The sequence below is a fragment of the Pecten maximus genome, chromosome 8 (assembly GCF_902652985.1).
Source record: "Pecten maximus chromosome 8, xPecMax1.1, whole genome shotgun sequence".
Lineage (NCBI taxonomy): Eukaryota > Metazoa > Mollusca > Bivalvia > Pectinida > Pectinidae > Pecten > Pecten maximus.
This window is the reverse complement of record NC_047022.1, coordinates 1,133,622-1,148,824: the sequence shown is the minus strand read 5'-3', so window position 1 is coordinate 1,148,824 and position 15,203 is coordinate 1,133,622. Positions and strand designations below refer to the sequence as shown.

Genomic DNA, 15,203 nt, shown 5'->3' with positions numbered 1-15,203 from the left:
GTCACTGTATTTACCAGTCCTAACACCCATCACTGTATTTACCAGTCCTAACACCCATCACTGTATTTACCAGTCCTAACACCCATCACTGTATTTACGAGTCCTCAACACCCATCACTGTATTTACCAGTCCTAACACCCATCACTGTATTTACCAGTCCTAACACCCATCACTGTATTTACCAGTCCTCAACACCCATCACTGTATTACCAGTCCTAACACCCATCACTGTTGTACCAGTCAAACCCAGTCACTGTATTTACCAGTCCTAACACCCATCACGCCCACACCCATCACTGTATTTACCAGTCCTAACACCCGTCACTGTATTTACCAGTCCCTAACACCCATCCACTGTTATTTACCAGTCCTAACACCCATCACTGTATTTCCCGAGTCCTAACACCCATCACTGTATTTACCAGTCCTAACCCCTTCACTGTATTTACCCAGTCCTAACACCCATCACTGTATTTACCAGTCCTAACACCCATCACTGTATTTACCAGACTCCTAACACCCGTCACTGTATTTACCCGTCCTAACAACCCGTCACTGTATTTACCAGTCCTAACACCCCGTCACCTGTATTTTACCAGTCTTAAACACCCATCACTGTTTTTACCAGTCCTAACACCCATCACTGTCCTAACACCCGTCACTGTATTTACCAGTCCTAACACCCGTCACTGTATTTACCAGTCCTAACACCCGTCACTGTATTTACCAGTCCTAACACCCATCACTGTATTTACAAGTCCTAACACCCATCACTGTATTTACCAGTCCTAACACCCATCACTGTATTTACCAGTCCTAACACCCGTCACTGTATTTACCAATCCTCAACACCCGTCACTGTCCTAACACCCATCACTGTATTTACCAGTCCTAACACCCATCACTGTATTTACCAGTCCTAACACCCATCACTGTATTTACCAGTCCTAACACCCATCACTGTATTTACCAGTCCTAACACCCGTCACTGTATTTACCAGTCCTAACACCCGTCACTGTCCTAACACCCATCACTGTATTTACCAGTCCTAACACCCGTCACTGTATTTACCAGTCCTAACACCCATCACTGTATTTACCAGTCCTAACACCCGTCACTGTCCTAACACCCATCACTGTATTTACCAGTCCTAACACCCGTCACTGTCCTAACACCCATCACTGTATTTACCAGTCCTAACACCCGTCACTGTATTTACCAGTCCTAACACCCGTCACTGTATTTACCAGTCCTAACACCCGTCACTGTATTTACCAGTCCTAACACCCATCACTGTATTTACCAGTCCTAACACCCATCACTGTATTTACCAGTAGAACCTGGTTAGTCTGGACACTTTGGTTTGTATGTACAGTAGAACCTTGTTAGTCTGGACACTTTGGTTTGTATGTACAGTAGAACCTGGTTAGTCTGGACCCTTTTGTTTGTGTGTACAGTAGAACCTGGTTAGTCTGGACCCTTTTGTTTGTGTGTACAGTAGAACCTGGTTAGTCTGGACCCTTTGGTTTGTGTACAGTAAAACCTTGTTAGTCTGGACCCTTTGGTTTGTGTACAGTAGAACCTGGTTAGTCTGGACACTTTGGTTTGTATGTACAGTAGAACCTTGTTAGTCTGGACACTTTGGTTTGTATGTACAGTAGAACCTGGTTAGTCTGGACCCTTTTGTTTGTGTGTACAGTAGAACCTGGTTAGTCTGGACCCTTTTGTTTGTGTGTACAGTAGAACCTGGTTAGTCTGGACCCTTTGGTTTGTGTACAGTAAAACCTTGTTAGTCTGGACCCTTTGGTTTGTGTACAGTAAAACCTTGTTAGTCTGGACACTATGGTTTTCGTGTACAGTAGAACCTGGTTAGTCTGGACACTTTGGTTTGTGTGTACAGTAGAACCTGGTTAGTCTGGACACTTTGGTTTGTGTGTACAGTAGAACCTTGTTAGTCTGGACACTTTAGTTTGTGTGTGTACAGTAAAACCTTGTTAGTCTGGACACTTTGGTTTGTGTGTACAATAGAACCTTGTTAGTCTGGACACTTTGGTTTGTATATATGTACAGTAGAACCTTGTTAGTCTGGACACTTTGGTTTGTGTGTACAGTAGAACCTTGTTAGTCTGGACACTTTGGTTTGTATGTACAGTAGAACCTTGTTAGTCTGGATACTTTGGTTTGTGTGTACAGTAGAACCTTGTTAGTCTGGACACTCTGGTTTGTGTGTACAGTAGAACCTGGTTAGTCTGGACACTTTGGTTTGTGTGTACAGTAGAACCTTGTTAGTCTGGACACTTTGGTTTGTGTGTACAGTAGACCCTTGTTAATCTGGACATTTTGGTTTGTGTGTACAGTAGAACCTTGTTAGTCTGGACACTTTGGTTTGTGTGTACACTAGAACCTTGTTAGTCTGGACATTTTGGTTTGTGTGTACAGTAGAACCTTGTTAGTCTGGACATTTGGTTTGTGTGTACAGTAGAACCTTGTTAGTCTGGACACTCTGGTTTGTGTACAGTAGAACCTTGTTAGTCTGGACACTTTGGTTTGTGTCTGTTTTTTGAGTTGATGTTATTTGATTTCCTGTAAAACTGATTATTTTTCAGGCTTGGCACTGGTTGGTCGGTTCACACCAATCGATTGGGAATGTTTCACAAGGGAAATAATCTTAGTATCGACGAACAAGAACACATTATGAATGTCATCTGTAAGGCAGACTTTCTCGAGCGAAATGAACAAGAGCGTATTGGGTAGGTACCATTTTTGTTTACTTAGAAAATACATAGATGTGTACCATGGTTTTAACTGACATGTCTGCACAGTGCTTTAATTTCAGAGCAATCAATGCTTAAATAGACCTGGAACAAAAGTCCTGGGATATTAATTGAATTTCAATGTTTGATCGTTGATTTTTACCTTGACCTTCATTCAAGGTCACAGGGGTCAAAAAGGCTAAAATCTTTAAACGACTTCTTCTCAATAACCTAGAGTCCCAGGGAGTTGATATTGGGTCTTTAGCATGCTCTGAGAAACTCTGATTACAGAATTGATAAGAAATCAAAAACATCTTTTATTTTGATTTGTGTTTGACTTTGTATAGATGGTGATCTATTTATAGTAACGTACAATGACTATTGGTCCAGTTATTTTCATCAATTAACATCCCCTGACTCTAGCTATATATATATAGTATTACAATAGATAATTTATTGTCATCAATTAACACCCCTGACTCTAGTATAACAATAGATAATTTATTGTCATCAATTAACACCCCATGACTCTAGTATTACAATAGATAATTTATTGTCATCAATTAACCCCCTGACTCTAGTATAACAATAGATAATTTATTGTCATCAATTAACCCCCCTGACTCTAGTATAACAATAGATAATTTATTGTCATCAATTAACACCCCATGACTCTAGTATAACAATAGATAATTTATTGTCATCAATTAACCTCCCATGACTCTAGTATAACAATAGATAATTTATTGTCATCAATTAACCCCCCTGACTCTAGTATTACAATAGATAATTTATTGTCATCAATTAACTACCCCTGACTCTAGTATAACAATAGATAATTTATTGTCATCAACTAACACCCCATGACTCTAGTATTACAATAGATAATTTATTGTCATCAATTAACCCCCCTGACTCTAGTATAACAATAGATAATTTATTGTCATCAATTAACCTCCCATGACTCTAGTATAACAATAGATAATTTATTGTCATCAATTAACCCCCCTGACTCTAGTATTACAATAGATAATTTATTGTCATCAATTAACCTCCCTGACTCTAGTATAACAATAGATAATTTATTGTCATCAATTAACCTCCCATGACTCTAGTATAACAATAGATAATTTATTGTCATCAATTAACCCCCCTGACTCTAGTATTACAATAGATAATTTATTGTCATCAATTAACCCCCCTGACTCTAGTATAACAATAGATAATTTATTGTCATCAACTAACACCCCATGACTCTAGTATTACAATAGATAATTTATTGTCATCAATTAACCCCCCTGACTCTAGTATAACAATAGATAATTTATTGTCATCAATTAACCTCCCATGACTCTAGTATAACAATAGATAATTTATTGTCATCAATTAACCCCCCTGACTCTAGTATTACAATAGATAATTTATTGTCATCAATTAACCTCCCTGACTCTAGTATAACAATAGATAATTTATTGTCATCAACTAACACCCCATGACTCTAGTATTACAATAGATAATTTATTGTCATCAATTAACACCCGATGACTCTAGTATAACAATAGATAATTTATTGTCATCAATTAACACCCCATGACTCTAGTATAACAATAGATAATTTATTGTCATCAATTAACACCCCATGACTCTAGTATTACAATAGATAATTTATTGTCATCAATTAACCCCCCTGACTCTAGTATAACAATAGATAATTTATTGTCATCAACTAACACCCCATGACTCTAGTATTACAATAGATAATTTATTGTCATCAATTAACACCCGATGACTCTAGTATTACAATAGATAATTTATTGTCATCAATTAACACCCCCTGACTCTAGTATAACAATAGATAATTTATTGTCATCAATTACATTATTGTAACACCCTCTGACATTACAGTAGATGCTAGTGAATTAGAAAATTCCAAATAATATCATTAAATATTAGATTGTAGTTAAAGATTAATAGTTAGTTTTCTATTTTCTTCTGAGGTTTGGGAAAAGATACTTAGAATAACAGTACTTTGATGGACCTGTCTAACCGTGAATCATAATAATTATACTTTGATGGACCTGTCAAACCGTGAATCATAATAAATATACTTTGATGGACCTGTCTAACCGTGAATCATAATAACAGTACTTTGATGGACCTGTCAAACCGTGAATCATAATAAATATACTTTGATGGACCTATCTAACCGTGAATCATAATAAATATACTTTGATGGACCTGTCAAACCGTGAATCATAATAAATATACTTTGATGGACCTGTCTAACCGTGAATCATAATAACAGTACTTTGATGGACCTGTCAAACCGTGAATCATAATAAATATACTTTAATGGACCTGTCAAACCGTGAATCATAATAAATATACTTTGATGGACCTGTCTAACCGTGAATCATAATAACAGTACTTTGATGGACCTGTCAAACCGTGAATCATAATAAATATACTTTGATGGACCTGTCTAACCGTGAATCATAATAATTATACTTTGATGGACCTGTCAAACCGTGAATCATAATAAATATACTTTGATGGACCTGTCTAACCGTGAATCATAATAACAGTACTTTGATGGACCTGTCAAACCGTGAATCATAATAAATATACTTTGATGGACCTGTCTAACCGTGAATCATAATAAATATACTTTGATGGACCTGTCTAACCGTGAATCATAATAATTATACTTTGATGGACCTGTCTAACCGTGAATCATAATAACAGTACTTTGATGGACCTGTCAAACCGTGAATCATAATAAATATACTTTGATGGACCTGTCTAACCGTGAATCATAATAAATATACTTTGATGGACCTGTCTAACCGTGAATCATAATAAATATACTTTGATGGACCTGTCTAACCGTGAATCATAATAACAGTACTTTGATGGACCTGTCAAACCGTGCATCATAATAATTATACTTTGATGGACCTGTCAAACCGTGAATCATAATAGATATACTTTGATGGACCTGTCTAACCGTGAATCATAATAACAGTACTTTGATGGACCTGTCAAACCGTGAATCATAATAATTATACTTTGATGGACCTGTCAAACCGTGAATCATAATAAATATACTTTGATGGACCTGTCTAACCGTGAATCATAATAAATATACTTTGATGGACCTGTCTAACCGTGAATCATAATAAATATACTTTGATGGACCTGTCTAACCGTGAATCATAATAAATATACTTTGATGGACCTGTCTAACCGTGAATCATAATAAATATACTTTGATGGACCTGTCAAACCGTGAATCATAATAAATATACTTTGATGGACCTGTCAAACCGTGAATCATAATAAATATACTTTGATGGACCTGTCAAACCGTGAATCATAATAACAGTACTTTGATGGACCTGTCTAACCGTGAATCATAATAAATATACTTTGATGGACCTGTCTAACCGTGAATCATAATAAATATACTTTGATGGACCTGTCAAACCGTGAATCATAATAAATATACTTTGATGGACCTGTCAAACCGTGAATCATAATAATTATACTTTGATGGACCTGTCAAACCGTGAATCATAATAACAGTACTTTGATGGACCTGTCTAACCGTGAATCATAATAAATATACTTTGATGGACCTGTCTAACCGTGAATCATAATAAATATACTTTGATGGACTTGTCTAACCGTGAATCATAATAAATATACTTTGATGGACCTGTCTAACCGTGAATCATAATAATTATACTTTGATGGACCTGTCTAACCGTGAATCATAATAATTATACTTTGATGGACCTGTCTAACCGTGAATCATAATAATTATACTTTGATGGACCTGTCTAACCGTGAATCATAATAATTATACTTTGATGGACCTGTCTAACCGTGAATCATAATAAATATACTTTGATGGACCTGTCTAACCGTGAATCATAATAAGAGTTAATTTTTCATTCAACTGCCATTTATTTTGGCACATTTTGTCATTGACATATTTTTATCAGGGGAAGGTTGGTTGAAAATTTCAACAATAATTATAAGACGTATTTATAAAATTGATGTGAAATAATTGGGCATGATATATCCCATGATTATCTTAATTAGTTTCTGCAAGATTTCATTAAACATTAAAAATTCTGAAATTGTAAAATATTTTACAAAAAGCAATATATCCTTTGTTCATTGTTATTAAGTCATTAAAATTGTAAAATGAGATTCATTTTAAAGAAGATAAAAATTCAATATAGATACTCCTGCTGAAAAAATCTATTGAGAATAGATATGCAGTGTTCGAAAGTAAAGGTGGTCCGATAGTCCGAGGCTATAGATAACGTGGTACATGTAGGTCTATGTAAAATTTCTAAGTGTTGGCCCCATTGGCTAAGAAAAGTTTGAGCCCTGACATACATTACAATTCATGTAAACAGCATTCCTATATTTTCTGACAAATGATCATATGAAATCAGACCTAACAATCGAGGTGATTTTACCAAAAACAGCATGTTATTTGTTTCAACATTTGAGTGAGTATGAGCTGGATGATGCAAGTGTTTGTGTGATGCAGTTATGCTACTTTCAACAATATGGGTCTATGGGAAAATGACTTGGGCTATGGGATTTCAATTTTCTGAAGACAAATTGTCTAAGGAATTTTCACATTTACTTTCATACACTGGATATGTATTGATTGGTAAATTTATTAAATATAGATATGTATTGATGGTATATATAGTAAATATAGATATGTATTGATGGTATATATAGTAAGTATAGATATGTATTGATGGTATACATAGTAAGTATATAGATATGTATTGATGGTATACATAGTAAGTATAGATGTATTGGATGAGGGGGAGATTTTTCACTAGTGAAAAATATCACTTTTGCTGATTTGACCAATCAAATTAATGATTAGAAAATACCAAAATAATTGACCAATCAGAAAGCCCGACATATATGTCAGCACCTGGACAGGGGTAGGTTTTTCATGATAAGAAATGTAATAAACAGAATATCTAACAGTGTCTTCAGTAATACCAAATATATTTCACTCGTGTGGCTAATATTTTGATATTTTTCACTCGTGCTGCGCACTCGTGAAAAATATCAAAATATTAGCCCACTCGTGAAATATATTTGGTATTGTCAATAACTGATCATGAAGACACTGTTAGATATCCTCTATGTATTGATGGTATATATACATAGTAAGTATAGATATGTATTGATGGTATACATAGTAAGTATATAGATATGTATTGATGGTATACATAGTAAGTATAGATATGTATTGATGGTATACATAATAAGTATATATATATGTATTGATGGTATACATAGTAAGTATATAGATATGTATTGATGGTATACATAGTAAGTATAGATATATGTATTGATGGTATACATAGTAAGTATATAGATATATGTATTGATGGTATACATAGTAAGTATAGATATGTATTGATGGTATACATAGTAAGTATAGATATGTATTGATGGTATACATAATAAGTATATATATATGTATTGATGGTATACATAGTAAGTATATAGATATGTATTGATGGTATACATAGTAAGTATAGATATGTATTGATGGTATACATAGTAAGTATAGATATGTATTGATGGTATACATAGTAAGTATAGATATGTATTGATGGTATACATAGTAAGTATAGATATGTATTGATGATATACATAGTAAGTATAGATATGTATTGATGATATATATAGTAATTATAGATATGTATTGATGATATATATAGTAATTATAGATATGTATTGATGGTATATATAGTAATTATAGATATGTATTGATGGTATATATAGTAATTATAGATATATGTATTGATGATATACATAGTAAGTATAGATATGTATTGATGGTATATATAGTAATTATAGATATGTATTGATGATATATATAGTAAGTGTAGATATATGTATTGATGGTATACATAGTAAGTATAGATATATGTATTGATGATATACATAGTAAGTATAGATATGTATTGATGGTATATATAGTAATTATAGATATGTATTGATGATATATATAGTAAGTATAGATGTATTGATGGTATACATAGTAAGTATATATATGTATTGATGGTATACATAGTAAGTATAGATATGTATTGATGGTATACATAGTAAGTATAGATATATGTATTGATGGTATATATAGTAAGTATAGATATGTATTGATGATATATCTATTAAATTACGTGAAGTGACATTCATAACAATGTCCTTTATGTCTAATTATTGCTCTCATTCAATACAATCATGTAGGTTTTTAAACAAGGAATCATATACGGGTATTACACATCATTCAATGATAAAAAAATATTTTGATAAATGGCCACGTCTAAATTTTAAGTCTCGTTCCAGCGGCACAGTATTCTAGCTACTGGGGGACGGTAGTCTTAACACTGAAACTCTCCCTGTGTATCACTAACACCGAACTCCATTGAAAACCACTCACTGCAGCTTGTGATCAATACTATTTAATATCTTGTTCAATAGAAAATGAACAGGGAAGCATTTCTTTCTTACCAGTAATGACTAATTTTTCTGTGATTTGTCCTGGAGGAGATGATTGATTGATACATGTGTGTATGTGAGGATAGTTCTGTGACATATGTTGTGATGGTCTGTGTAGATTTGTGAGGTTCTTCTAGTGTGACTGTTGGTGAGGATCTACTGTGTGACTGTGTTGAGGCTATCTTTGTGTATTTGACATGCCTTGGTTAGGCTGTCATTGAATACACTGTGGTGAGCTGATCTTGTGGATACTTTGTGATATTTTGTTGTGCACGTTGGTGAGGCAGTGGACAGTTGGTAGCTTGTGTTGACGTTGAAATTTCTGTGACTTCCTGAGGCTGATGCTGTGTGACTTTGTTGAGGCTGTGCTTGTGACTGCTTGGTGAGGCTGTTGCTGTTGCTGATGTTGGTGAGGCTATCTGTGTGACTGTTGGTGAGGCTGTTGCTGTGTGACTGTTGGTGAGGCTGTGTGTTGTGCTGTGTGGACTGTTGTGGCGTGAGACTGTTGGTGAGCGTTGTGCTGTGTGACTGTTGGTGGGCTGTGTGACTGTGTGACTGTGTGTGAGGCTGTGCTGTGTGACTGTTGGTGAGGCTGTGTTGTGTGACTGTTGGTGAGGCTGTGCTGTGTGACTGTTGGTGAGGCTGTGCTGTGTGACTGTTGGTGAGGCTGTGTTGTGTGACTGTTGGTGAGGCAGTGAGACTGTTGGTGAGGCTGTGTTGTGTGACTGTTGGTGAGGATGTGTTGTGTGACTGTTGGTGAGGCTGTGCTGTGTGACTGTTGGTGAGGCTGTGCTGTGTGACTGTTGGTGAGGCTGTGCTGTGTGACTGTTGGTGAGGCTATTCTGTGTGACTGTTGGTGAGGCTGTGCTGTGTGACTGTTGGTGAGGCTGTGTTGTGTGACTGTTGGTGAGGCAGTGAGACTGTTGGTGAGGCTGTGTTGTGTGACTGTTGGTGAGGCTGTGCTGTGTGACTGTTGGTGAGGCTGTGCTGTGTGACTGTTGGTGAGGCTGTGCTGTGTGACTGTTGGTTAGGCTGTGTGACTGTGAGGCTGTGCTGTGTGACTGTTGGTGAGGCTGTGCTGTGTGACTGTTGGTGAGGCTGTGCTGTGTGACTGTTGGTGAGGCTGTGCTGTGTGACTGTTGGTGAGGCTGTGCTGTGTGACTGTTGGTGAGGCTGTGCTGTGTGACTGTTGGTGAGGCAGTTTGACTGTTGGTGAGGCTGTGTTGTGTGACTGTTGGTGAGGCTGTGTTGTGGTTGCGTGTGACTGTTGGTGAGGCTGTGCTTGTGACTGTTGGTGGCTGTGACTGTTGGTGAGGCTGTGCTGTGTGACTGTTGGTGAGGCTGTGTGTTGACTGTTGGTGAGCTGTCTGTGTGACTGTTGGTTGAGGCTGTGACTGTTGAGGCTGTGCTGTGTGACTGTTGGTGAGGTGCTGTGTGACGTTGGGTTGGTGAGCTGTGCTGTGTGACTGTTGGACTGTGCTGTGTGACTGTTGGTGAGGCTGTGCTTGTGGACTGTTGGTGAGGCTGTGTGACTGTTGGTAGGCTGTGCTGTGTGACTGTTGGTGAGGCTGTGCTGTGTGACTGTTGGTGAGGCTGTGCTGTGTGACTGTTGGTGAGGCTGTGCTGTGTGAATTGTTGAGGCTGTGCTGTGTGACTGTTGGTGAGGCTGTGTTGTGTGACTGTTGGTGAGGCTGTGCTGTGTGACTGTTGGTGAGGCTGTGATGTGTGACTGTTGGTGAGGCTGTGTGACTGTTGGTTAGGCTATGTGACTGTTGGTGAGGCTATTCTGTGTGACTGTTGGTGAGGCTGTGGTGTGTGACTGTTGGTGAGGCTGTGCTGTGTGACTGTTGGTGAGGCTGTGCTTTGTGACTGTTGGTGAGGCTGTGTGACTGTTGGTTAGGCTGTGCTGTGTGACTTGTTGAGGCTGTGCTGTGTGACTTGTTGAGGCTGTGTTATGTGACTGTTGGTGAGGCTGTGCTGTGTGACTGTTGGTGAGGCTGTGCTGTGTGACTGTTGGTGAGGCTGTGCTGTGTGACTGTTGGTGAGGCTGTGCTGTGTGACTGTTGGTGAGGCTGTGCTGTGTGACTGTTGGTGAGGCTGTGCTGTGACTGTTGGTGAGGCTGTGCTGTGTGACTGTTGGTGAGGATGTGTTGTGTGACTGTTGGTGAGGATGTGCTGTGTGACTGTTGGTGAGGCTGTGCTGTGTGACTGTTGGTGAGACAGTGCTGTGTGACTGTTGGTGAGGCTGTGCTGTGTGACTGTTGGTGAGGCTGTGTTGTGTGACTGTTGGTGAGGCTGTGCTGTGTGACTGTTGGTGAGGCTGTGCTGTGTGACTGTTGGTGAGGATGTGTTGTGTGACTGTTGGTGAGGCTGTGCTGTGTGACTGTTGGTGAGACAGTGCTGTGTGACTGTTGGTGAGGATGTGTTGTGTGACTGTTGGTGAGGCTGTGCTGTGTGACTGTTGGTGAGGCTGTGCTGTGTGACTGTTGGTGAGGCTGTGCTGTGTGACTGTTGGTGAGGCTGTGTTGTGTGACTGTTGGTGAGGCTGTGCTGTGTGACTGTTGGTGAGGCTGTGTTGTGTGACTGTTGGTGAGGCTGTGGTTGTGTGACTGTTGGTGAGGCAGTTTGTGACTGTTGGTGAGGCTGTGCTGTGTGACTGTTGGTGAGGCTGTGTTGTGTGACTGTTGGTGAGGCTGTGCTGTGTGACTGTTGGTGAGGCTGTGCTGTGTGACTGTTGGTGGGCTGGTGGTGACGTTGGTGAGGCGTGCTGTGTGACTGTTGTGTGCTTGTGAGCGTGGACGTGTGAGGCTGTGCTGTGTGACTGTTGGTGAGGCTGTGCTGTGTGACTGTTGGTGAGGCTGTGCTGTGTACTGTTGTGAGCTGTGCTTTATGTTGGTGAGGCAGTGGCTGTGTGCTGTGTGAGGCTGTGTTGTGTGACTGTTGGTGAGGCGTGTGCTGTTGTGAGGCTGGTGTGTGGCTGTTGTGAGGCTGTGTTGTGTGTGGTGAGCTCTGTGGTGAGGCTGTGCTGTGTGACTGTTGGTGAGGCTGTGCTGTGTGACTGTTGGTGAGGCTGTGTGACTGTTGGTGAGGCTGTGCTGTGTGACTGTTGGTGAGGATGTGTTGTGTGACTGTTGGTGAGGATGTGCTGTGTGACTGTTGGTGAGGCTGTGCTGTGTGACTGTTGGTGAGACAGTGCTGTGTGACTGTTGGTGAGGCTGTGATGTGTGACTGTTGGTGAGGCTGTGTGACTGTTGGTTAGGCTATGTGACTGTTGGTGAGGCTATTCTGTGTGACTGTTGGTGAGGCTGTGGTGTGTGACTGTTGGTGAGGCTGTGCTGTGTGACTGTTGGTGAGGCTGTGCTGTGTGACTGTTGGTGAGGCTGTGTGACTGTTGGTTAGGCTGTGCTGTGTGACTTGTTGAGGCTGTGTTATGTGACTGTTGGTGAGGCTGTGCTGTGTGACTGTTGGTGAGGCTGTGCTGTGTGACTGTTGTTGAGGCTGTGCTGTGTGACTGTTGGTGAGGCTGTGCTGTGTGACTGTTGGTGAGGCTGTGCTGTGTGACTGTTGGTGAGGCTGTGCTGTGTGACTGTTGTTGAGGCTGTGCTGTGTGACAGTTGGTGAGGCTGTGTTGTGTGACTGTTGGTGAGGCTGTGCTGTGTGACTGTTGGTGAGGCTGTGCTGTGTGACTGTTGGTGAGGATGTGTTGTGTGACTGTTGGTGAGGATGTGTTGTGTGACTGTTGGTGAGGCTGTGCTGTGTGACTGTTGGTGAGGCTGTGCTGTGTGACTGTTGGTGAGGCTGTGCTGTGTGACTGTTGATGAGGCTGTGCTGTGTGACTGTTGAAGAGGCTGTGCTATGTGACGTACTGTTGGTGATGTCTTCTTGTTTGACCTTGACCTATGTTTTTTTACCTTTCATGCGACCTTGTCCCATACCATGTAACCTTGTATATCATGTGACATTGTCCTATATCATGTGACCTTGTCCTATATCAGTCCTATATAATGTGACCTTGTCCTTTATCATGTGACCTTGTCCTATGTCATGTGACCTTGTCCTATATCATGTGACATTGACCCATTTCATGTGACCTTGACCTACATGTGTGACCTTGATGTTTTTGTTGATATTACAAGGCGATTGGTGGAGAAGCTGGACAACATGAAGAAGAATGCCATAGGTAATGGTACTACCCAGTGTATTCTGTGTGGGGACGAGTTTGGACTTCTTGGTGCCTCCCCCACATTCTGTGATGACTGTAAAAATGTAAGTTATCTCGAGTTGAAAATGTCTTACACATCATTTATCTATCTCATTGTTTAGTTATATATAAATATTTGAGAACTGGAATCTTTTGTTATGATTGTAACTGCTGCTCACCAGGTAAACAAATTGGAAGAAGACAGTACTGTAAGATGTGTTATAATAGTAGATGTTAATTTAATGTATCATTGTTAGCTCACCTGGACCGAAGGTCCGGTGAGCTTATGTCATGGCGCAGCGTCCGTCGTCCGTCAACATTTGCTTCAAATCGTTACTCGTATAAAAGTTCTTATTGGATTTTGACCAAATTTGGCCAGAAACATCCTTGGCAGAAGGGGAACAGATTTTGCATAAATGGTGAATCTAACCCCCGAGGGGCCAAAGGGGCGGGGCCCAATAGGGGAAATTGAGGTAATTCCTTTAAATCGCTACTAGTCATAAAGTTATGAATGGATTTGAACCCAATTTGGTCAGAAACATCCTTGGCAGAAGGGAAACAGATTTTGCATAAATGGTGACTCTAACCCCGGAGGGGCCAAAGGGGCAGGGCCCAATAGGGGAAATAGAGGTAATTCCTTTAAATCGCTACTAGTCATGAAGTTAAGAATGGATTTGAACCCAATTTGGTCAGAAACATCCTTGGGGGAAGGGGAACAGATTTTGCATAAATGGTGGCTCTGACCCCTGAGGGGCCAAAGGGGCGGGGCCCAATATGGAAAATAGAGGTAATTCCTTTAAATCGCTACTAGTCATAAAGTTATGAATGGATTTGAACCCAATTTGGTCAGAAACATTCTTGGGGGAAGGGGAACAGATTTTACATAAATAGTGGCTCTGACCCCAAAGGGGCCAAAGGGTCAGGGCCCAATATATGGGAAATAGAGGTAATTCCTTTAAATCACTACTAGTCATAAAGTTATGAATGGATTTGAACCCAATCTGGTCAGAAACATCCTTGGCAGAAGGGAAACAGATTTTGCATAAATGGTGGCTCTGACCCCTGAGGGGCAAAAGGGGCAGGGCCTATATATTATAGGGGAAATAGAGGTAATTCCTTTAAATCGCTACTAGTCATAAAGTTATGAATGGATTTGAACCCAATCTGGTCAGAAACATCCTTGGGGGAAGGGGAACAGATTTTGCATAAACGGTGGCTCGGACCCCAAAGGGGCCAAAGGGGCGGGGCCCAATAGGGGGAATAGAGGTAATTCCTTTAAATCGCTACTAGTCATGAAGTTAAGAATGGATTTGAACCCAATTTGGTCAGAAACATCCTTGGGGGAAGGGGAACAGATTTTGCATAAATGGTGGCTCTGACCCCTGAGGGGCCAAAGGGGCGGGGCCCAATATGGAAAATAGAGTTAATTCCTTTAAATCGCTACTAGTCATAAAGTTATGAATGGATTTGAACCCAATCTGGTCAGAAACATCCTTGGCAGAAGGGAAACAGATTTTGCATAAATGGTGGCTCTGACCCCTGAGGGGCAAAAGGGGCAGGGCCTATATATTATAGGGGAAATAGAGGTAATTCCTTTAAATCGCTACTAGTCATAAAGTTATGAATGGATTTGAACCCAATCTGGTCAGAAACATCCTTGGGGGAAGGGGAACAGATTTTGCATAAACGGTG

General features: G+C 39.8%; 1 protein-coding gene across 2 annotated transcripts in view; it reads left to right on the top strand.

Annotated features, from left to right (window-relative positions):
- Window positions 1-15,203, top strand: part of LOC117332682 (rabphilin-3A-like) — a 105,409-nt gene that overhangs the window by 14,586 nt on the left and 75,620 nt on the right. For both annotated transcript variants that reach the window (XM_033891680.1, XM_033891681.1), the window contains exons 3-4: window positions 2,609-2,752; window positions 13,447-13,576. In XM_033891680.1, coding sequence (XP_033747571.1) covers window positions 2,609-2,752; window positions 13,447-13,576 — 274 coding nt within the window. The remainder of the gene's footprint in view (window positions 1-2,608; window positions 2,753-13,446; window positions 13,577-15,203) is intronic.